The 23,718-nt window shown below is 36.6% G+C and overlaps 1 protein-coding gene across 4 annotated transcripts in view; it reads right to left on the minus strand.

Annotated features, from left to right (window-relative positions):
- Positions 1 to 1,939: 1,939 nt before the first annotated feature.
- The window catches only part of LOC113522184 (protein enabled), a 115,579-nt gene continuing 93,800 nt past the window's right edge, over positions 1,940 to 23,718 (minus strand). For 3 of the 4 annotated variants that reach the window (XM_052891895.1, XM_052891893.1, XM_052891892.1), the window contains 10 exons: positions 21,681 to 21,807; positions 20,009 to 20,130; positions 18,531 to 18,654; positions 17,083 to 17,133; positions 15,381 to 15,593; positions 13,765 to 13,977; positions 11,756 to 11,861; positions 11,063 to 11,154; positions 9,792 to 9,912; positions 1,940 to 9,071 (listed from right to left, as the gene is read on the minus strand). In XM_052891895.1, the coding sequence (XP_052747855.1) occupies positions 9,043 to 9,071; positions 9,792 to 9,912; positions 11,063 to 11,154; positions 11,756 to 11,861; positions 13,765 to 13,977; positions 15,381 to 15,593; positions 17,083 to 17,133; positions 18,531 to 18,654; positions 20,009 to 20,130; positions 21,681 to 21,807 (1,198 nt within the window). In that variant the 3' untranslated portion in view covers positions 1,940 to 9,042. The remainder of the gene's footprint in view (positions 9,072 to 9,791; positions 9,913 to 11,062; positions 11,155 to 11,755; positions 11,862 to 13,764; positions 13,978 to 15,380; positions 15,594 to 17,082; positions 17,134 to 18,530; positions 18,655 to 20,008; positions 20,131 to 21,680; positions 21,808 to 23,718) is intronic. The other variant, XM_052891894.1, reaches the window with a different exon arrangement.

The raw sequence follows: 23,718 nt of genomic DNA on the forward strand, positions 1-23,718 counted from the left end.
CGCCTTACAATTAACAATATCGATCGTATTGCATTCACCAGTAACTGAACGAGCGAATGATTTGCCAAAAGCAAAATATCTGAGTCACTGAAATAACATTACAATGTGTGATTTGATATAAAATGTTTTGCCTTCATACATTACGAGTATTGATTAATATCAAATATGTAGAAACATACAAAACTCTTATTCGATCCTTGATGGTACTTATACATAGTTTAAAATACGACGAAATGAAAAAAAAATTTCGCTATTAAAAATGAAGGAACACCGACCTCTACAATGGCAAATGAATCTATCTATAAATGCGTTATAACTACTACACGACAGAACGAGACAGCCGCATCTGGCGTCACGTTCTTTATCAAGGTGGGACTAAAATGCCCAGAATGTATATTATATGTTGCACAACAATAAAATTGAAACATCTTTTAGTGCCAGAATAAACATTTCTAAAGCTATTTTATATTTTTATATATATAAGACTATTTATAATTAGCCGAATGAGAATTTAATGAACTATATAATTAAATGAATAATTAAAATAGGGTAAATAATATTAAAATTGTTTTGTTGCTATGTAGAAATTTATTAAATTCCCCTTCAACTAATTATATTAAATGTATGTTATTAGTGAATATATACCTTTAAACAAAGGTAATATTTTATAAATATCTTTTAAAAAAAAAAGCAATCTAGTAGATACCAATCAACCCAACTTCCGACTGGGTGATATTCCGAGAGATGGCGTTAGGCTCGCCTAACTGACACATCGTCAAATATGTCAGATGTGACGTCGTTCTTAGTCATTTTACAGTTATGACCATGAAATGACCAAAGAATGACGTCTCTTTAGAGTGAGTCGTAGACGTCAGAATGACGTCCAGAATTTGACCTGAGCAACACTCAATGGGACTAATGGATGACCTTAATCATTAAGTCACAATGCACAGTTACTATTATACCTCCTTATTCACCCTTTAATCCGGAAAAAAGCATGCAAGCTGCTTGACGGCAGAAAAGGGTGAGATAAGAGTACTAACAAATTTTTTATAATTAATATTTTTTTTATGTTAATAATAAATTTTAATAAAACAAAAACTTTTGGATAAATCATACAGTATCATCTTGTGACAAACAAAGTCGTGCTTCTACTTTGAGTATGACAAGTACCAAATATATATACTTTTTTAAATTAAATACATAGAAAACATTTAAACTCACACTTGTATTTATATTGCACGGGGATCAAACCCGCAACCATCGGAAGGTGAAGCAGTACTAAAGCTAAGCTGTTCCAGCATTAAAGTCATTTAGACGACGGATAAATGTCCAATAACGGACTCTGATATATCGAGCGATTAAAAATTTACATAAAAGCAAAAAATAATAGTTCAAATTCGTAATTCATTACAATGTGCTGAAGTAACAAATATTTATTATTAAAATCGTCAGAGCTCTTCATGAATGTAAACGGCATAAAACTCTTGACTTCTCGCAACAGAGGGCGCCACCCTCCCTATGTATTAATATGATTTAGCACTCTGAAAAGCTAACTTTCAACTATATATTTATGGTAAATACATACAGACAGTATGATTTGTATTATTTCTACAACATACATAAACATAATGTTAACATTTTTACCAATAACTGGCGTTTACTGACCCTTCCTCATGTATATTTTTGTATTTATACATACAATATTTCATTAATAGTATAAAACCTTAAAATAGTGGGGAAAAAAAAACAAACAAGGATTTTGGAATTGAAAATATTGTTCTGAAACAAATGGCCAAGTTCGGAATTTTTTTTTATCCAAATGATAAAAAATTGTATGCCAGTTATAAAGCCAATAAGGCTCGGTAACTGTTAGCGATTGGGTATTCCTGCAAGTAACAAAACAATAAAAGAAAAAGAAAAATAAAAACAAAAAATATATGATCACAAAAAAAAATATAATTCAATACCAAAATTATATGTACAATATTTCAAGTGACTACAAAATTATTTAGTTTCCAATATAACTCGTGGTAACCTATACTATAATATTTTAACATGACAATAATTTACAAAAATAACGGAATCCATCCATTTGCACCGAAAACTGAACTAACAAAATATGAATCTTTAAAACAAAATACTAGGGACGCGGCGCTCGGCAGCGACAGCGCCAAGTCTTCACGTCAATTATTTTTACATTATCACGCACATTTACTACAAAAAATAATACACAAGTGAATCGACTAAGCGGAATACACATTCTGTACCGAAACAGTTTTTTTTTCTTCTACACTGAATAAATACCATCTTTGACATAACTGAGACCAATACATAATAGTTTAATAAAATTAAAAATCCAACTAAAATTTGGTTAGTTTTTCTATTATATTAAAATGTTTTTTTTTTTTTTAATATTAATACTAGTATTTTTCCTTACATATTACAATAGTTATAATAAATATCACTAAGTGTTAATCACTTTCTAGCGTATATATAAGATACAACTTCTTAAATTGGAATACTAAGGAATCTGCCATTGTTCAATCACGCATAAAAACACTATATTAAAAAAATGCATAGTCAGTCAACAACTAAAAAAAAAAAAATTAGATATATTAATACGCGTCTTTGAGCACCAGTTTTTTTTTCTTTTTTATATAAAAAAAAAAAGTAAACGAAAAGCTCATTTCGTTATAATCTATTTTTCTTATTTATATGTAAACAACTTGGCATGATTTTTCAGTGCATAAAACGAACAAACCTTTTTTTTTAATAATTATTTTTAAAATTTCTATAAAAAAAGAATACATGCCAAGATTCTTTACTGAAAAAGATAAATAGGAAAAAAAGGTTATACAACTGTTGTGATCCCAAAAGAGGACTTTGTAAGGACAATATTAAAAACTCGAAATCGACTTGTATAAAATGGCGTGTTGTACATATTGTACAGTTTTCATGTAGGCCAAAGTCGACCAGGGCCTTGAGCCATGAGTCTTTACAGCAGAATTAATTACATTTGACTTGTGAACAATAGAATTGCGACCTTATGCCAAAAAGAATAAAGCTGTGACATTATAAATACCCATGTAATGGGATGGATCATTCATGTAACAATAATTTTCAAGTAAGACACTGCCATTTAAGTTTTGAACGAAAATGGCGATAGTATTTTTTTTTATACAACTTAGAATGGCAAACAAGTTGACGGTCCACCTGATGGAAAGTGGTAACCGTCGCCTGTAGACATGAGCAGTACCATGGACATAACAGAGTATACTGTTTCGCCCATGATACCCTCCATGCGTTGCCATTCTTTCTAAAAATGTAATCATGAAAACAATTATTATCTATTTCTGTATTTATAAGATAACGTTGTAAAAACATACAAATTTAAATAGGAGTAAGGTTGCAATTTCATTATCAATACTTGGAACCATTAATACAAAATCAATATTGCTGTAAAGTTCATGGCAACACCACGTTCGAATGGAATGCTCGATCAGTCGTGTACCTATAACTAAAAACCATAGACATAGATGGACAGAGATGACGCACGTGCCTCGATTTATATACCGGCAAGCGTTTCGCCAAATTAGTTAGTTGTATATAACTGTTTTGTTTGTAACATTTGGTATTGACAAAGATAAGGTAGATAAAGATATATTTATTAAACAAAGTATGTTTGTATTAGCACAGAATTTATCATTGCTTCCTACACTAGGCTGGGCCTGTCCTGATTGAGACCTGTATTGAGAACTTAGTAAGACGATTACAATGCTTAAATTTAAATTTACTTGAATCAATTAATCAATTTATTTTGTTTTTCAATTTATTTTGTGAATAGTTGGTCTTAGAAGCGTCTTATTAGTAATCAATCTCTCACCATTATTGTCTACGTCCTTATTGCTTTCGCCATAATACGTTAGTGATTTTTTTTTCTGTCTGTAAATTTGTCCGACCACGTAAACTTATACTTTAATATTTTAATCACCCTTTTTACGAAATAGAAAATAATAATGAAAAAAAAAAATTAAAATAAAAATGACTCTGAATTGATATTTAGTTAAAATCGGGGTCTTATTTGTAGCACATGCGTTTGCGACATCTACGTACATCTATGTCTATGTTAAAAATCCAGGTGCTAATACAATTTAAAGCGGAAATCGTGTAATTTGTAAACCAAATGCCTGTACTGCTACATATATGTACTCCCTTTATAGTTACATGATACATTTCATATAATATATCAATATACCTTTTGTCGGGTAAACGCTTTTTCGAAAGCCTGCTATTTATCAGCGAATTGTGAAGCACTTATTAACTAGTTTGGCCTGTTTGTTCTGCTTTTATGTGTATTGGACACCCTAATATGTTAAAAATATCGTTTCATGTAGTATTTTGGTTGGATATATAAATTTTTACTTCAATCAATCGGCTTTTTATGATTCTGGACAATGCGTTTGGAATGTTTATATGAAATTTTTGTTTTATTTTTTCTTTTTAATTAATTTGAGACTAAATTAAACTTAGGTAAGATTTTTGTGGATATTAAAATAGAAATTTCAATAAAAAATAAGGTTAAGATATTTTTTTTTTCAATAGTTACAGACGGTCATAAATTATGATACACAATAAATTGTAAACATAATATAAATTAATAATAAAATATCAAGTTTAAAAAAAAATAAGATTGACTTAAACTCTGAACTATGATTCACTTCATTCAATTTACAGGGTACAGAGGAATAACATCTGAGTCCTCAGGAATGGCAACGCATGGGGGTATCATGGGCGAAACTGTATACTCTGTTATGTCCATGCTACTGCTCATGTCTATAGGCGACGGTTACCACTTTCCATCAGGTGGGCCGTCAGCTTGTTTGCCATTCTAAGTTGTATAAAAAAAAAACAAGTAATAATTTCCCGCCAAAACGATTACAGCAGTTACCGTGGATCATTGTTGCCAGATTAAAAACATTACCAAAATGTATTGAAAATATTTTTTTAAACTTATTTATTATGGAAGACATTAATGTATGGGAAGATAGGGTGCCCATAAATATGTCAATTTTACCCGGCAAAAGATTTTATATACATTGCATAGAATATTACATATATTCAATTACATAGTATATTATCAGTATTTACAGAGCATAATTAAATTGGCAAAGAACTTTTAAATGTTTTAATCTATGTTTTGCATTTTTTTCAAAATTCTGTTTCTATTTTTCGCAATATTTCAAAATCGATAACTTATTAAATCATTCAATTAGTAACCTTAAAATGTGGCTATTTTAAAATTCGCGCGCTTTTTCAGAACTATGCCATAGATTAAATAAGAATTTGAATATGGAATAAAATCCATATGTCACCAGCCAGTGACAGTGACATTTAACAGTTCTCAATTTAAATATATCCTGTAATAGGTACGTCTTAACACTATACTGTCGCGTACAAATTACGCGAAACAGTACAATAAATATCGAGTTACATACTAGTTATATAACTTGACGCTATATGAATATTACACATATATATATAAATTTTTAACGTTACATTATTTACTATTGGTGTTATAATAAAAAAAAAATTGTTACCCATTAAATTGTCTATAAAGTTGCTCGATTGATACAGTCGTTTCAAAATGTAATACAAAAGAGTCCCAATTACTCCAATTAATTCGATTATATTTAACGAATTGATCGATATTAATCGAACAAATTTATAGGCATTATTATTATAGATCGATTTATTAATGATACTTCATCATTTACTGTTACTTTTAATTATATGTCGGTCGATAGTCTCTGTAGAATTTTCAACAAAATCGAATATTATTTGCAAAATTGCGTTTTATACATATAATTTTTAAGTTTCTTTTTTTCTTTATTATTATATAAATAATAAAGAAAAAAAAAATATCCGCTAACCCCAATAGTAAATATTGATTCCTTTTGTAAAATATCCGAACTCTTATCCACTACGTACATAATACGTATCCGAATAAATACTTTATTAAGTATAAAATTAAAAAAAACACAACTTTTTTTATGCTTCGATATTCGTGCGCTAAATCTAGTTTTTTTTAAATCGACTTCGGTCTGTCGTAATCGATAATGCGTGGAAACGTATTGCAACTGTATGTTGCAACACTATTCCTAGCAACTTCTGTTAGGTCGTGTTTACACTGATATGACGACCATAAATTAAATAAAATATATGGAATAGATTCTCTAATTTTAGAAATCAAAAAGCACCACATTGAAAGCGATTATTAAAAAAAAAATGATAAAAATATAATCCACGTAACTAAAAAAAAAATGTGTTATAAGTCTCTCAACTACTCGTATTTTCATATCGTTTTTGTTTTGTCAAGAAATTACAGTACATTTTGCAAAAAAAAAAAACTATTGATACATGGTTGAATATGGCAACATTTTGATAGTAGTTACTTATGGTACCCACAATATATGGACACCAAATTACGAAGAAAAAATACAGAAGTTGAATTAAAAAAAAAAAACAATCATAAGCTTTGAATCTACATTTGCATCCACATTAGTCAATATTAACACATAACTAAGTTTCAAAATACCCACTCTTTTGTAAAACCACGATATTTTACCGTTCAACTTTAACACGAAGAACCACGATATTTTACCGTAGTCATCGTATCTTGTACTTTTATGAACAACCACTGAATCGTTAATCGTTAATAGAACATTATTTATATATATTTATTAAATCAGTGTAAACACGACTTATACGTAGACCGAGATAAGATGGCAACACTTAACACACTACTGTGTTGCCACATCGTTGTCGGAGGCCACAGCGCTTGGCAACTTAGTTTATTACACCATCTCCATCATCATCACATTGTACCGAGCTAATACTGGTGAACAATTATCTTATTTAGTGTTTATTTTATATTTTTAACTCTTCGAACTTGTTGGAAGCAATTACTTTTACCAGATACGTTAAACGATTAAATTATAAACGAAATATCTGGTGGGTAAATAACTCCCGTATTTACCGATTATTTGTAATGGAGTATGGCAACCCCAATAGTAGTAAGCTTAGCAATATACCCCCATCAGGTGGACTCAACGCGCTCCTTCTTGCCAGCAATCATATTTATTTTCCCGTTGAATTCATCACGATAGGTCAACTGCTCTGACTTCGTCCTCACCTATCTATCTATCACTGGTACCCCGCTAGTGTATACCGACAGCTTAGGTGGGGTTACCACTTTCTTTTACATCTCTAAAAAACCAATGACAGCATAAATATAGATGTCACTACTAGTACTAGAGATGGTTAATTAATTTTTCTAAAAGTCTAGGCAAGTATTAGAGGCAATAATTAGGGTCATTTTCGGATTGCATTTTCGACACATTCCTGTCGTATCTATATACTTTTCATGTATCGTATTATCATTTGGGTGGAAGGTATTTAAGCTGGATTTTTTAGTGATGGAGATTCTAGTTCCCATTAGCATTATACTCTGTCAGGTTGATAACCATCGTGACTGGTTTGTACTGAACTCACCACGACGAATTAACCAGCTGTCAAACTCCTTTTAGAACAATTAAATTTAAACTCTGATAGAGTACTAGTGCAAAAAAAAACCATATTTTAGTATAAATTATACTAAAAAACTGTGTAAATTTAAAAAACACGTCATCACCCACACACGAACGTGTATTTACGTATATTTTTATAAAAAAAAAAAAAAGAAATTAGGCTATTTTGTTCAATCTTCATTTTGTACAGTCTTGATTAGGACCTTTGCATAGTCAAAAAACAATTACAAATTGTTATTATAATTATATATAAATATACAGGCTGAGATCGAAATCATTAGCATCCTTATATAGGGTGTTTTTTTTTGGTGAAACTGATTATATCAAAGTTGGCTTTAAACATTTTTTTCTTGTTTTTCGACCTAATACTTCGACAGAACATCATCTTTAATTGAAGGAAACTAACGATTTCGATCAGCCTGTATAGTTACTAGATATAATATATCATACTTTATCTTCAATATATTTAGAAGTATTTATTACTCATCTGCGTCACCATACTTCGTAATTTCAGTTCTCAATCTATCCTATTATCACGAAATGCGTGATATAATTAAATAAATAAAAATATTATACAAAATGGATATATATTGTTTGCCAAAGCGACATTTTAGAACCATTGATTATTTTTTAATTTTTAACAAAGAATTATAATTATTAAAATATTTAAATAATTAGATAGTATTAGATTCAGAATTAAGACAGGATCAGTAGAACCGCTAAATTTGGGGTAACATAATCAAAGTTACCCCAAATCCTGCGTTTTTTAACCATTGACAGTAAGATGTCAATGCATAATATAATTACATTTATTATAATTAATAATATAATAGGCGAGGCTGTCTGTTCATTCAACATTATCCCACTTTGTTCAAATTCATGGAACAGTGGTAACTATTATTTTTTTTTTACTCCTGGAATAGCGATGGGGGTTTACATTAGACCAAAAGCATTTTAAATTACAAATTATTAATAAATTATACTAAAAAAAACGTAGAATAGACCTCATATGCATACCTCCAATGCCTTGAGAGGTTATCACACTATCATATTTATAGGAGCATAGTTCATAATAGATAAGCACTTTTTCAAAATGTGTGACAAACAAGTCATATATTCGAATTACATTAATGTATTAAATATGAACATGCAATATATGATCCTATAAATATATATAATAAAAGTGATAATATAATAACCCCTTATTGAGTGGGGTAACTTACCCCAAATAACATTAGCTATAAATGGTGTTATTCTTACATTCGTCTCGATCAATATATTAATTATATTCAAGTTGTGGTCACGTTGACCCCGTGTTTGCTCCTACTGAGTTCACGGTCGTTACAGTGGGGTAACAGTGATCCCCTATTCATTAAATAACTAAGACGTAAAATAGTTGTTCACCGGTATCCGGCGCGGTGGACTAGCTTCACTCGGGTAGCGCGCTTTAATTTTATCTGCGCGCAAACTCTGCCTTCATTGCTGTAATAAAAAAAAAAAAGAATTGTTAATCTAAAGAAATAAAATAAGGCGGTAATGTTTGTTTATAATAAAGAAGGTAAGGAAGGTAATTTTGAAACTATTAAGGCGATGCTAAAAATGTTTTTTTATTTATTCTACACTATGCTACTACCATAGGCTATATATTCTGCAGTTAATTCCAAGAAAACAACACAAAACGCACGAATAAAGCCGCCGGAAAATAGCTATATTTTTTTTACCACATATTTAGAGAAAAACATGTATGATTTTTCCGTCAAAATCTGTTTATCTGGGCAAGCATTAACATTATATGAAATGCATATACACTTATAGAATAACTCCTATATATGTACTATAAATGTAGGATTTTTTATTATTAAAATATATTCTAATTTCTGTGTTACACCCGTATTAAATAAATTAATAAGAATACAGTTAGAAAATTGCCATGTGGTTTCTCTATAGAATAGGTCATCCCTTCCTTTCCTTTGTGTGTCGTAAGAGGCAACTAAGGGAACTTAGTGGTCGAGGGATGGGGGAAGCAGCGTCCTTCTTATAACGTCACCAAAGCCTAATTACGGTTGCCACCGCCTGCCAAGCGTGGCAACTACTAGTAACCCCCTCCCCCCCCCCCATTTATGGAGGAGGCTTATGTCCAAGAGTGGACAGTAAACAGCTGGTATAATAAAAAAAAAAAACAGTATGAACTACTCCACTGACCGTCTATAATCTCTTTCTTGGCCTGATTGAGTTGCTGTCGCATTTCACGCAGCATCTCTTGCTTGAACGCGTCCCACTCAGCGGCCGACACGCAGCCGCCCTCGTTGCCCCCGTTCACTTGCTGTTAACAAGATTCATCATCATTATCTCTATCATCACCAACATCCTGCTTCTGGATATGGGAGAAAGGGATTGTTAGTGATGCGGACTACCAGATCCATTGCTAGCAATATATAGCCTGTTAGATCAACCTTCACGCGGTCACCCTTGGATACCAACGTGCTGAATTCCAGGTGTATTTATTACGATGGACTAACTGACCTGCCTTTTCATTCTCACCTATAACCTCTCACTGGTGCTCCGCCAGCGTATACCGTTAGCGCAAGCGGAGTTACCATTCCATTATCATACATTAAAAGACTCCCGGATACAAATCTTCTATTATTAATGGAATATTAATAGAACGATTTTTTTTATACAACTTAGTATGGCACACAAGCTGACGGCCCACCTGATGGAAAGTGGTAACGGTCGCCTGAACATGACCAGTAACATGAACAGTACCATGACATAACAGAGTATACTGTTTCGCTCATGATACCCCCCCATGCGTTGCCATTCCTGAGGACTCAAGTGTTATTCCTCTATACCCTGTAAATTCACGCCATATCCCACCCTTCAAACCGATATGATAGAATTGTTCAATTACCGATATTGAAGTCAAGAATTTAACGCTCTTATTTATAAAAAAGGTTAAACAAAACAAGTTAGTGTATAGAAAATGTTTGATATGTCAATTATATTTCAGTGACAAATATTACATTACTAGATTATATATTCGACACAGTTTATGTAGAAAGTATGCAAGCGGGTTGTATCTGAATTTGGTAGGGTTATACGGCGGTAGAATATTTTCCATATATATATATATATATATATATATATATATATATATATATATATATATATATATATATATTTTAATGGATGATAATGGAATGGTAACCCCGCCTGTATATATATACACACACACACACACATTACATATAAAATAATGTATTTATAAATGTTGTGAGCAAGGGTGGACTTATCTCTGACAGAGATCTCTTCCAGTCAACCGTAAGTACAGTAAGAAAGCATTTCGTTAGCGGGCAGCTGAAGTGCTACAACTATTAATACATAAACAAATATACAGTTTAATAAAATATTAAAATATATAATAACAATATATGTATGTATGTATACAATTAGTAATATGATGTATTAGATACCTTGAGTATGGTCTCCTCACTGGCCGAGCCGAACCTCTTACGAACTGAACGCGGCGACTGAGGTTGCTGTTGCGACGGCAGCTCTGAGTTGGCTGTTAACAACAATTACATTTATTGGGGGACGTCCGTTAATAACGTAGGGTAATGTTTATTAAATTTGAACCGCTCTTCTCCTTTGGTGAGATACAGAGGGCCCCTTGACTCCTTAAGTAAGATTAACCAATGGCTAAATTTTATGAGATTTTAAATCATTAAATCAGCCTTTAGCAATCCACTGCTGAACATAAGCCTCCCCAAGGGGGGTTTTACCAGTTGTTGCCAGGCGGATTGGCAACCGTGGTTAAGCTTCGGAGATGTTTTAAGAGGGATACTGCTACCCATCCTTCGCTCTCCCTTAGTCGATTCTTTCGACAGCCACGGGAACGGAAGAGGATGAACTATTCTATGCCAAGATCACACGGGATAGATTTTAAATACTATAACTTAACTATATGATTTGCTTTATTTAAATTTTATTATATTTTGTATGTCAACGTCATTAGTACTCGAGAACATTAACACATAAGGACATTTTTTTTTATGCAACTTAGAATGGCAAACAAGCTGACGGTCCACCTGATGTAAAGTGATAATGAACCATCAGGTAAGCCGCATGCTCGTTTGCCTTATTTGTTATAAAAAATGTATACTCACCAGCAGCCCCATTACAAGCAGTGCCGGCGGGCAGGCGATGTGGAAGCGTGGCGGCACGCTCGGCCCGAGGCGGCGTATGACCTGCTGAGCTATCTGCTGACGACTCCTGTGAAAACAATCACAATATGTCACTATACTTATATTTTTAACCAGACGGAGACTATACAAAAGTCGTTTGCTTGGGCACCTCTGTCTCATTCGTGTTTCTACCGTGAAGCAGTTGTGTTTGCATGGCCGTGTTTCGGATTGAAGGGTGGGATGTGGCAGTGAATTTACAGGGTACAGAGAAGTAACACCTGATTCCTCGGGAATGGCAACGCATGGGGGTATCATGAGCGAAACAGTATACTCTGTTATGTCCATGGTACTGCTCATGTGTATAGGCGACGGTTACCACTTTCCATCAGGTGGGCCGTCTGCTTGTTTGCCATTCTAAGTTGCATAAAAAAATTTTTGTCATGATGGATCAATTGACTTGAGTTTTGGTCTCAGTTTTGAACTAGTGAGTCTGAGTTGAGATTTCTGAACTGGTGAGCTGCTAACATCACCTCGCTCATATAGTGATAGTGTAGGTGGAGCTAGCATTCCTTCATCATTCATTAAAAAATGTGCCGACTGTATATGTATGTGTGATCGTCGTTACCTCATCGCGGTGGGGGTAACTATGTGTTTTTTGTTAATGGTATGGTAACCCCGCTTACGCAGGCGGGGTTACCATACCATTAACAAAATTTCTGCTGCAGTTATACATAAGCTAGGAATAAATGGTTATAGCATTAGATTCTTATCCGACAGCGCAGCAGTACTAAAAACATTACGAAACAACAAGACAAACAACAAACTGATAATTGAATGCCACCATTCACTGGATAGGATATCTTCCAATAACCGTATTATCCTCCAATGGATAAGAGGGCACAGTGGATCTTATGGTAACGATGCCGCAGACGATCTAGCTAGGAAAGGCTCAGGAACGAGGGTGGTAGGCCCGTATCCACTCCTTCCTCTTCCATTCTCACAACTTCGAATGTGGATTCGTCAAAGATCCTCTGACATACAAAACCAAAGATGGATACAGGCTACTGATTGCAGACAATCAAAATTGGCCGTACCCATGTTGAATCAACGACTATCAAAACGTTTATTACATCTAGACAGAAAAAACCTCAAAACAATGATAGGGACAATAACGGGTCATTGTCCATTAAACAAACATCTATACACAATAGGAGCCACAGACAGCCCTCTATGTCGAGGCTGTTTCAACGCCGAAGAAACGGCTGCTCACGTAATCCTGGAATGTGAGGCTGTGGCCCATCAACGTTTAGAAATCCTCGGAACGGTGAGGTCGGTCCGTGAGGCCTGTGAAGAACCCAGGAAGCTTCTGCGCTTCTGGGCGGAGCTAGGTTGGCTGCACTAGCCACGACTCATACGCACAATGGCCCAAATGAGAGGCTAAGTGCGGAAAATGGAGTCCCTTTCACATTCACCATTAACAAAAAACACATCGGTATACACTGGCGGGGTACCAGTGAGCGGTGATAGGTGAGGATGAAAAGCAGGTTAGTTAGCCCATCGTGACGAATTCAACGATAGTTATGATAGTTTCCAGGGGAAACCACATGGAGATCGACCTGATAGGGTATATTAGTAACAATGGAGACTAACTTTCTTATCAGGGGGGGGGGGGGGGGGTAAAGGGATTATTAGTAATGGAGACTGAAAATTCCATTGCTAGCAATATACCTAACCAGGTTGACCTACACACGGTTCCCCCTGGAAATTATCATTGTTAATTCCTGATGAATTCATCATGACGGGCTAACTGGCCCGTTTTTATTCTCATCGATCACTCTTCACTGGTGCTCTGCCAGCGTGTTCCGTTAGCGCAGGTTACCATTCCATTTTCACCTATCAAAAAAAACCTTATTACTAGCCATTACTTTCCCCCCTTGTAACTACGTGTGGTCCGTGTGTTTGTATGCGTGTGCGTGTGCGTGTCCGGTTACCTCAGCGCGGTCGAGGTGTGCGCGGCGGCGTGCGAGCGTGCGTGCCATCTCGTTCATCATGCAGTGCAGCGTGCCGGCGCGGCCTCCCCCTCCCCCGCCGCCTCCTCCTCCTCCTCCTCCTCCTCCTCCGGCCGCGGAGCCGCCCGACGACGACGACGAGCCGGAGTGCTCCGCCCCGCCGGGGGGAGACGCCGCCTCACCAGTCACAGTTTGCTGTCGAAATATTCATACAAGTGAGTACATACCAATAAAAATATTAGGAGAAAATTATATTTTTTCTCAAACATGCTTGGAAATGTGTGCATTATTTTGACAATCTTCTTCGAGATAAATCAAAATTGCCGTACTGGCCAGATACATGCGGGCAGCGGCCGGCAAAAGTTGTATAAAAATCAATTTCTGTCGTGTTTTACGGCCAGATAAATTACTATGTAAACTCATATCTGTCCTGTAATTTACAAAAAGGGAATAATCTTTTACTTTGAATCATGGCTACCAAGGAGGTAACTAATACAAGGTTTAATTTAAATTTCGAACTGGCTTGCAAATAGAAAGCTGTTTGTTGAAAAAAAAAAACAAAGGAACAATTTGGCACGTGAAAAATTATTATTGTTCGTTATTCTTCATTGAACTTAAAAAATAAAATTGTGTTTTTGATTTCTGTGCATTGTTTGAGAAAAATACTATACAAGCCTTAGCCACAACTAGGTATTGATGGACTCACGTATGTGTGCCTCGGCTACGCCTCGGCCCACATTTTCACATTCGTCCATCAATGCCTCAGTTGCTGGCCGCTGCAGTAATGTACTATTTATACCGTACTTGTCATTGTGTGTTACAAGAAATAAATCAGAAAATTAATTCAGTGACTTTCAGTTACATTTAGCAAGCCGTTAAACCACGTGTGTTTACGAACAAACATTTGCGTAGACATATATCTAATTATCTTAAATCTATCACGTAAGTTCTGCTTATTTTTTTTTTTTTTTATTTCAGGTTCCCCTACATTTAAGCTTAAGTTACTACCTTAAAGATTAAGTAAATTTTTTATATCACTGAGGTGGCAAACAGGAATATGATTCACCTGATGATAAGCGGTTACCGTAGCCTATGAACGCCTGCAATCCAGGGGTATTGCGCGTGCGTTGCCGACCTTGAATAAACCTCTTTATCCCTTTTTTTAAAGAAACCTATGCTGTAATGTCTTATTATTATTATTTCGTAACCGTAAGCACATAGGTGAATATTGGATTGTTACCGATTGTTATTTCTAGATTTGAGCAATATTTTAATTAGCTGTGGTTGTTTTGTGAGTAGATGGCGCACTATTTTTTTTTTTTAATGGGTGAAAATGGCATGGTAACCCCGCCTGCGCTAACGGGATACGCTGGCGGAGCACCAGTGAAGGGTGATGAGAATGAAAACAGGCCAGTTAGCGCATCATGATGAATTCATCAGGAATAAACCATGATAGTTTCCAGGGGGAACCGCGAGGAGGTGGACCTGGTTGGGTATATTGCTAGCAATGTGATTCTCAGTGTCCATTACTAACAATCCGTTTTCCCCCGGCGCTCCGTACTGTATAGTAGTACATGTGTACGAGCGTGCTGTCTCACCCTGGGCGCGGTGTTGGTCCGCTTTAGGCGGGCCTGCTGCAGCTGCGCGGCCAGGCCGGCGGGGTCGGGCGCGGGCGGCGCGGGCGGCGGCGGCGGCGGCGGCGGCGAGCACACGCCCGCGACGCCCGCGACGCCCGCGACGCCCGCCGGCGGCGGCGGCGGCGGCGGCGGCCCGCCGGCTGGCACCGCGGCCGGCGCCGGCGGCTGCGACATCTGTTTGACAAAATAAACAAAATATATTCACAATATCATTTAATTAACCACTACCGTTTAATTAGTCAAGTAAATGGTTGTTGTAAATACTAAAAAATAACAAATAAATAAAATAAAATATTTATTTAACAAAGTATGTTTGTATTAGCACAGAATGTATCATTGCCTCCTACACTGGGCTGAGCGTGTCCTGTAGGAAGCAGTACACGTGTTATACCATACATGCATATAGATATTAAACATAGGCTTTTTAGCAGTACTGATAATTGTGTAACTAATTTGTGTAATGCAATTATTTCATTTAGATCTCACCACTAATACACATGTATGAATAAGTATTACGAATGTGTGTGTGCATGCGTGTGTGTGTGTGTGTGTGTCTCTGTGTGTCTGTGTGTGTCTCTGTGTGTCTGTATGTGTGTCTGTGTGTCCAGACTCGCTTTCATATTTATCATATCAACTTACTTTAACAGCTGAAAATAAGCCTCACTCTTGGAGAGTTTTGCCAGTAATTACCACTCCTTGATTGGATTGGCAACCGCAGTTAGGTTTTAGAGATGTTTTAAGAGGGACGCTGCTGCCCATTCCTCGCCATCCCTTAGTCGCCTGTTATGACTTTCCCCCGGGAAAGGGGTGGCCTATTCTATGCCGGGACCATACGAGCTATAATACTAGTAAATATTGAACTACTGGCTAATTTCAGTGTAGTATTATCTGCTACGTGTCATTGTAAGCTGATATGGAGAGAGACCAATACCTAATACTGGGACTTTAGGGGGGAAGAGATTGTTAGTAATGAAAACTACCAGTCCCATTGCTAGCAATATATCCTATCAGGTCGACCTCCACGTGGTCCCTGAAAACCATCGTGCTGAATGCTGCATCCAGGACTCATCACGACGGACTAACTGACCTATCTTTTCGGAAGGAAAGGGATTGTTATTAATGGCGATTTACCAGCAATATACCCTATCAGGTCGAACTCCACGCGGTTCCCCCTGCAAACCATCGTGGTTAATTCTTGTAGAGTTTGTCAGGATGGGTTAACTGACCTTTTTTTTTAACGTCTGGAAAATGCTTTATGCAGACCGATACACCCTGTGGGGGGGTGAACGGGTACTGTGGGAATCCCCCTGTAAAATGGGAGTGTACCCACCAAAAACCAGACGATATACCCTCGAGGTGCCGTATGTCGGAGACATGGGTTCGCTTTCGCACCCACATCTCCGACAGCAGCGACCCGTCCCCAGATGATAAGAGCAGGTCTCCTCTCTCAAGACAGGGTGGCTGGCGTGCTCACCCTACCACTCGAGGGATGCGTCGGTATATTAGCACATCCCCCAGGATGGGCTAACTGACCTGCTTTCATCGTCACCTATCACCCCTCACTGGTGCCTCGCTAGCGTATACCGATAGCGCAGGCAGGGTTACAATTACTTCAATCGTACTATTAGGAAGCTATATTGTACAATATTATGTCTGGACTCACCATGGGCGGCGGTTGAGGGGCAGCGGGCGGGGTCGGTGGTGCCATCGGGCCCTGTATAATAATTATTTATTTATTTATTTAAATAAATATATATAAGTGCATATATTTGTTTGTTGTTTTCTCATTGTGATTATTTCTTGTAATTATTTATATTTATAATAAGTTTACTATTGTAATCTTTTGGAGGGAACAATAAAGAGTATCTATCTATCTATCTATATGGCAGATTTAACACGTTCTCTATCTGTCAACCATAGAACAAAAAACGAATGGAATGTGACAAACCATCATAATTTAATAGATAATATTTTTTTTTTGTCTCTACCATTTCACAATTTCTAACAAACAGTCACGGGTTGACTGGAAGAAATTCCTTTTACGGGATAAGTCCGCCATTGTACTTAAAAATTCTGCAGGTATCCTACAATTTAAGACTTCACTATAAAGTGTTATAAGTAAATAGAACGTTGTTCTATTAAAAAAAAAAAAAAAAAACTTCAATCAAGTTGCTATGTAAACCAGTTACTTTGAGTTGTTAATTCAAAATAATTACTGAAGCGATTTTGATGAAATTTCTATGAAATCAATCTGCAATATATATTTTTTCAGATAAATAAAAACAGGATTTTCCAAATCGATTGATAAACGACGGAATTCTGAAGTAACAAATATAAAAAACATATACAACTAAACTGATAGCCTCCTTTTCTTGAAGTCGGTTAAAAAACTATCAAAACTAGTATACAATTACTTATTGATCAACAAAATCAAATGAAAAAAAAAATAGAGAAACTTAAAGATAGTTTATTTAATTTGTCCAATTTGTCCATGGATGGTTCACTGGTAGACTGGTAGAGAACACCGTCCGGTGTTAAATTCACCATATGTAATGTACATAGAATTTCACTGCCCATTAAAGTTTTATTAAATAAATAAATAAATAAATAAAATAGTTTAATAAACCCAAAGATCCAATATTCAATTATAAAAACCAAGCTAAAAATAATATTAAGTTGAACAACATCAACACGGTCTTCTCTTGCCCGCCGGATGATGTGCGGGCGGGCGAGGTACGGGCCTCGGGGCGTACCCTACTACCCCGGCCTCTACTCCGGAGGCGACGACCTCCGGGTCGCTGGGTTTTCCAGCCGGCATACACTGATGGTCTGTGTATGCCGGCGTGGTGTCTTAAATATAAGTTGAGAAGGATGCCCGTTCGGGTGTAATACTGACGTTAGAGGGGGCGCTGAATAAATAAAAAATAAAAAAAAAACAATAAAAAAAAATTGTGAAATTTAAAGATAGTTCCAATAACTATCAAAATATCATAAATTATCAACTCAAATGAATATTCATGCATTATTATTGTTATTATTTTTATAATTAGCTACAAATAACACAAGTTGAGAAGGATAGGTATAATAGATAAGTAGAGACGGGATACTGACGTTAGCGGACGCGCAGGGCGGCAGGTTCTGGTGCGGCGGCACGGGCGGCGGCGCGGGCGGCCCGGCCGACCCCGCCGCGGCCGCGCCCGCCGCCGACAGCGACATGTTGGGCGGCATCGGCGCGCTGCGGGACCGCCAACAAACACATTATACTTACATTTTTCTTTATACGACTTAGAATGGCAAACAAGCTGACGGCCCACCTGATGGGAAGTGGTAACCGTCGCCTATACACATGAACAGTACCATGGACATAACAGAGTATATTGGGGGGAAAAGGATTATTAGCAATGGAGTTTGACAGCCCCATTGCTAGGAATATACCTTATTAGGTCGACCTCCACGTGGCTCCCCCTGGAAACCATCGTGAACAATTCTTGTTGAATTCGTCACGATGCACTAACTGACCTGCTTCATCCTCGCCTATCATCCTTCACTGGTGCCCCACCGGTGTATACCGATAGCGTGGGTGGGGTTACCATTCCATTATCATACATTTAAAAAAAAACAGAGTATACTGTTTCGCCCATGATATCCCCCATGCTTTGCCATTCCTGAGGACTCAGGTGTTACTCCTCTATACCCAATAAATTCACGCTATATCCCACCCTTCAAACCGAAACACAGCCATGCAAACACAACTGCTTCACGGTAGAAACACGAATGGGACAGAGGTACTCAAGCAATCGACTTTTGTACAAAGTCTCCATATGGTAAATTCTCACCGGTGTTCCGCCAGCGTATACCGTTAGCGCAGGCGGGACTACCATTTTACCATTCCATTATCATCCATTAAAAAAAGCTATATAAAGTACTCTTGTTGAGTTAAAATATTATTATACGAATACTGTGTCCAATGTACCAAATTTCATTTAAATAAGTTTCTGTCATTGTTTTTACAAATTTTCACATTAATAATAATAATCATCATCATCATCATATCAGCCGTAAATTGTCCACTGCTGAACATAGCCCTCCCTTTAGGGGTTTTTTATTTTATTTATTTATTTATTTTTTGGAAAACGTACAGATGAATTACAGTCAATACATAATCAAATTTATATCTATGTTAAGCCATGAATCGGTTTCACATTTGCGTAATGACACAATTCATCGGTTTTTATATATGCAAAATACATACATACACACACATACACATACATACATACATACATACATACATACATATATATATATATATACATATATATATACATATATATATATATATATATATATATATATATATATATATATATACGCACACACATACGCATACATACACACATCTATAATAATTAAATTTGTCAGTAGTTGCCACGCTAAGTAGGCGGGTTGACAAGCGCAGTTAGGCTTTGGTTCTGTTTTAAGAGGGACACTTCTGCCCATTACTAACAATCCCTTTCCCCCCCTATGTTTAACAGTGGACAGTTTTAACGGATTAAGTGAAGAAAAAAAAAATTATGAGTATTCCCTACCTGTTGGTGCGGTGGTGCGTGGGCGGCGCGTGCGCGGCGTGGGCGGCGTGCGCGTGCGCGTGCGGCAGCGTGTGGCCGGCGCCGTGCGGCGGCGGCGCGGGCGGCGGCGGCGCCGCCGGCTGCTGCGTATATACGTACTTTATTACAATACTGTCTCTTGTAAACGTGAATAAAATGCTCACCCTCACTGGCGACATCGTTTGTCATATTAAGAAGCCTGTATACTCGACAAGAGTATATTGTTTCCACATCTATAATTACGTACCAATTAAAGAAATAATATATAACTAAATTTACTTCAAGTCGCATTAGATGTTTAGTTTCTACAATAAAAAAAAAAATAAACAACTTTTCTTGAAACTATCATAGAAACACTCACAAAATGAAATTAGTAATAAATGGAAACAGGCAATTGATTTACCCATATCTACTTATATTAATATTGGTATTGCAGACGTTCATTCATAGGCTACAGTGACCGTTTACCATCAGACGGGCTTATTTTATTATTATATATTTTATTATACTACTAGCTGACTTGGTAAACGTTGCTTTACCGTATACATTATTTCGAGAAATATACATGAAAATTCATCGTATTACAATTATTATATTCGATCGCCATCTTGCAACCATATTGCGGGTAATAAATATCGCGATCAAAAAACAGGGGTTGATCAGAAAAACGTGAAAATTTGAATTTTTATGTATTTTTCAATGCTAAATCATAATAAAATACAAATGTAAAAATTTGTCAAAAAAATAAAAAAAAATGTTTTGGGGAAGGTAACCTTTACCATTGAGGGGTATGAAAAATAGATGTTGGCCGATTCTCAGACCTACCCAATATGCACACAAAATTTCATAAAAATCGGTAAAGCCGTTTCGGAGGAGTTTGGTAACAAACACCGTGACACGAGAATTTTATATATTAGATTTGCCACCTTTGCGGCATAAAAAAAAACAACATAGACTGCCTTACAATCGAACACTTGTCTGTTTATATTTTCATTAAATTCTACTGAAAAACATAAACATATACGTTTTGCAACAATCTTGACTAGTAATGAAGTAATAGTTGACAAGATATTTCATAGACACATTTGATAGACTCCTATGTCTATGAATTTTTTTTTATGCATCTTAGAATGTCAAACAAGCTGATGGAAAGTGGTAACCGTCGCCTATAGACATGAGCAGTACCATGGACATAACAGAGTATACTGTTTCGCTCATGATACATCCATGCGTTGCCATTCCTGAGGACTCAGTTGCTATTCCTCTGTACCCAGTAAATTCACACCATATCCCAACCTTCAAACCGAAACACAGCCATGCAAACACAACTGATTCACGGTTGAAACACGAATGGGACAGAGGTACCCAAGCAATCGTACAAAGTCTCCCTCTGGTAAATAATAAAGCACAGATGCATAACAACTAAGTCCTTAAAAGTAGCAATGCATAAACGATATTTTAGGCGTCACAGTGTAAACTGTGATGCCCATAATTCTATCCTATAGATATCTATAAGTGAAGAGTATGATTTTCCATTGATCCTTATCTGGATTTAAGAATTACAATTTTAATGATTCTTTTACAAAACTAATTGATTTACAGTTGTTTAGATTGACAAATAAAATTTTCAAATATTATGGAAGCAGGGGTATACCTGGTGATGGTGATGGGGAGCGTGGTACTGGCTGGGTGGGGCGTGGTGCTGGTACTGCGGCTGCTGGTTGTGCGGCGCGTGGTACTGCGGCTGTTGAAGCATCGCAGCGTCCTCTCGCGTCATCGTTCTACAACAGTATCAAGGTTATATATTTTAATATAATTATGTATGTTATATAATTTATTTATTTATATTTATTGTACACGTTGATAGTACATAAAAATATGTCAGAGCTAAGTTTTTTTTTTTTATATACAACTTAGAATGGCAAACAAGCTGACGGCCCACCTGATGGAAAGTGGTAACCGTCGCATATAGACGTGAGCAGTACCATGGACATAACAGAGTATACTGTTTCGTCCATGATACCCCCCATGCGTTGCCATTCCTGAGGACTCAGGTGTTATTCCTCTGTACCCTGTAAATTTACGCCACATTCCACCCTTCAAACTGAAACACAGCCATGCAAACACAACTACTTCACGGTAGAAACACGAATGGGACAGAGATACCCAAGCAATCGACTTTTGTACAAAGTCTCCCTCTGGTAGATAGTAATGAGAAAATTAGACCCTATTACTAACAATCTCTTGCCGCCAAAAGATACAGGAGGACTATTAGCTTGTTTACCATTTTATTTAGATCATCATCAACACAGACGTTTTTTGTCTACATATCTGCTGAACATAGGTCTCCCCCATAGACTACCATAAGGAATGGTCTTGAGCCACCTGCATCTATTCCAAGCTATATATATATATATATATATATATATATATATATATATATATACGAGGTCTGTCCGGAAAGTTCGTATAAAAGTGTTCTGGAATGCGAGAAAGAGGAGTGGGGAGGCCAGGTAAGCGCAGGACCCCTTCCTTATGTCCCTAACAATGCTTCAGTTCTGGTCTGACCGCCGTGCGGTGCGAACTGGCTTGTCACGCCATCTGTGAAGTTACCTCTTAACGAAACCCCGTCGGCATGGAGCCCGCTTCCGTTGAAGAGCAGCGCGTCGTAATCAAGTTTCTCTCGAAACTCGGCAAGAATGGCCGTGAAATTTTTGCCGATCTCAGAACAGTTTATGGGGATGATGCTGTGAAGGAACCAACCGTCCACAAGTGGCTAAAAAGATTCAGAGAGGGCCGAGAAAGCGTTCAAGATGACCCACGTTCAGGACGTCCTTCCACTTCACATTCCGACGAAAACGTGGAAAGAATTCGAACTTGTGTTAATGGGGACCGTCGTTTAACGGTCAGACAGGTGGCTGAAGAGCTTAATTTGGGCAAAACCGTGGTCCACGAAATTCTAAGAAACGAACTTCAAATGAAAAAAATTTGCGCCAAGATCGTTCCGTGAGTTTTTGAGTAAAAATTCCATTACGGTGACCGAACACCTCCCCTATTCGCCGGATTTGGCCCCGTGTGACTTCTTCTTGTTCCCAAAAACCAAATTGGTACTTCGGGGGCGGCATTTGGGGGACATAAATGAGATAAAAAAAGCTACGACGGGGCAGCTGAGAAACCTACAACCAGAGGACTTTCAAGGAGCCTTCTCACAGTGGAAACGGCGTTGGCACAAGTGCATTATGTCACAGGGGGAGTACTTTGAAGGGGATAAAATTGATTTACCTGAATAATTGTAAAATAAAATTTTTAAAAAACTTTTATACGTACTTTCCGGACAAACCTCGTATATATATATATATATAAATTATCGCTAGGGCAATCTCTTACAGACAACCTTTGGTTAAAGGAGAACAGATTAATTATCATAATATATATATTTTTTAATTCAATTCACTCATAATCGTATCTTCTGATATTGCTCACAACTTAGGTTACATGTTTGTTTTTATTATTTACTTCATTTTCTCGCACTGTATAACTATGTTAAAGTGAATGCTGTGAATACCTATAATAGGCATGTGCATTACAATTGTATTATATTTAATGTTTGTTATACCTACATGTTATAATGCAATATGCTGGTGGTGTTCCTTAAATCAATAAATAAATAAACAGAAGTGGGCAGGTGGTGC

The sequence above is a fragment of the Galleria mellonella genome, unplaced genomic scaffold (assembly GCF_026898425.1).
Source record: "Galleria mellonella isolate WM207_F2 unplaced genomic scaffold, CSIRO_AGI_GalMel_v1 utg146, whole genome shotgun sequence".
Taxonomy (NCBI): Eukaryota; Metazoa; Arthropoda; class Insecta; order Lepidoptera; family Pyralidae; genus Galleria; species Galleria mellonella.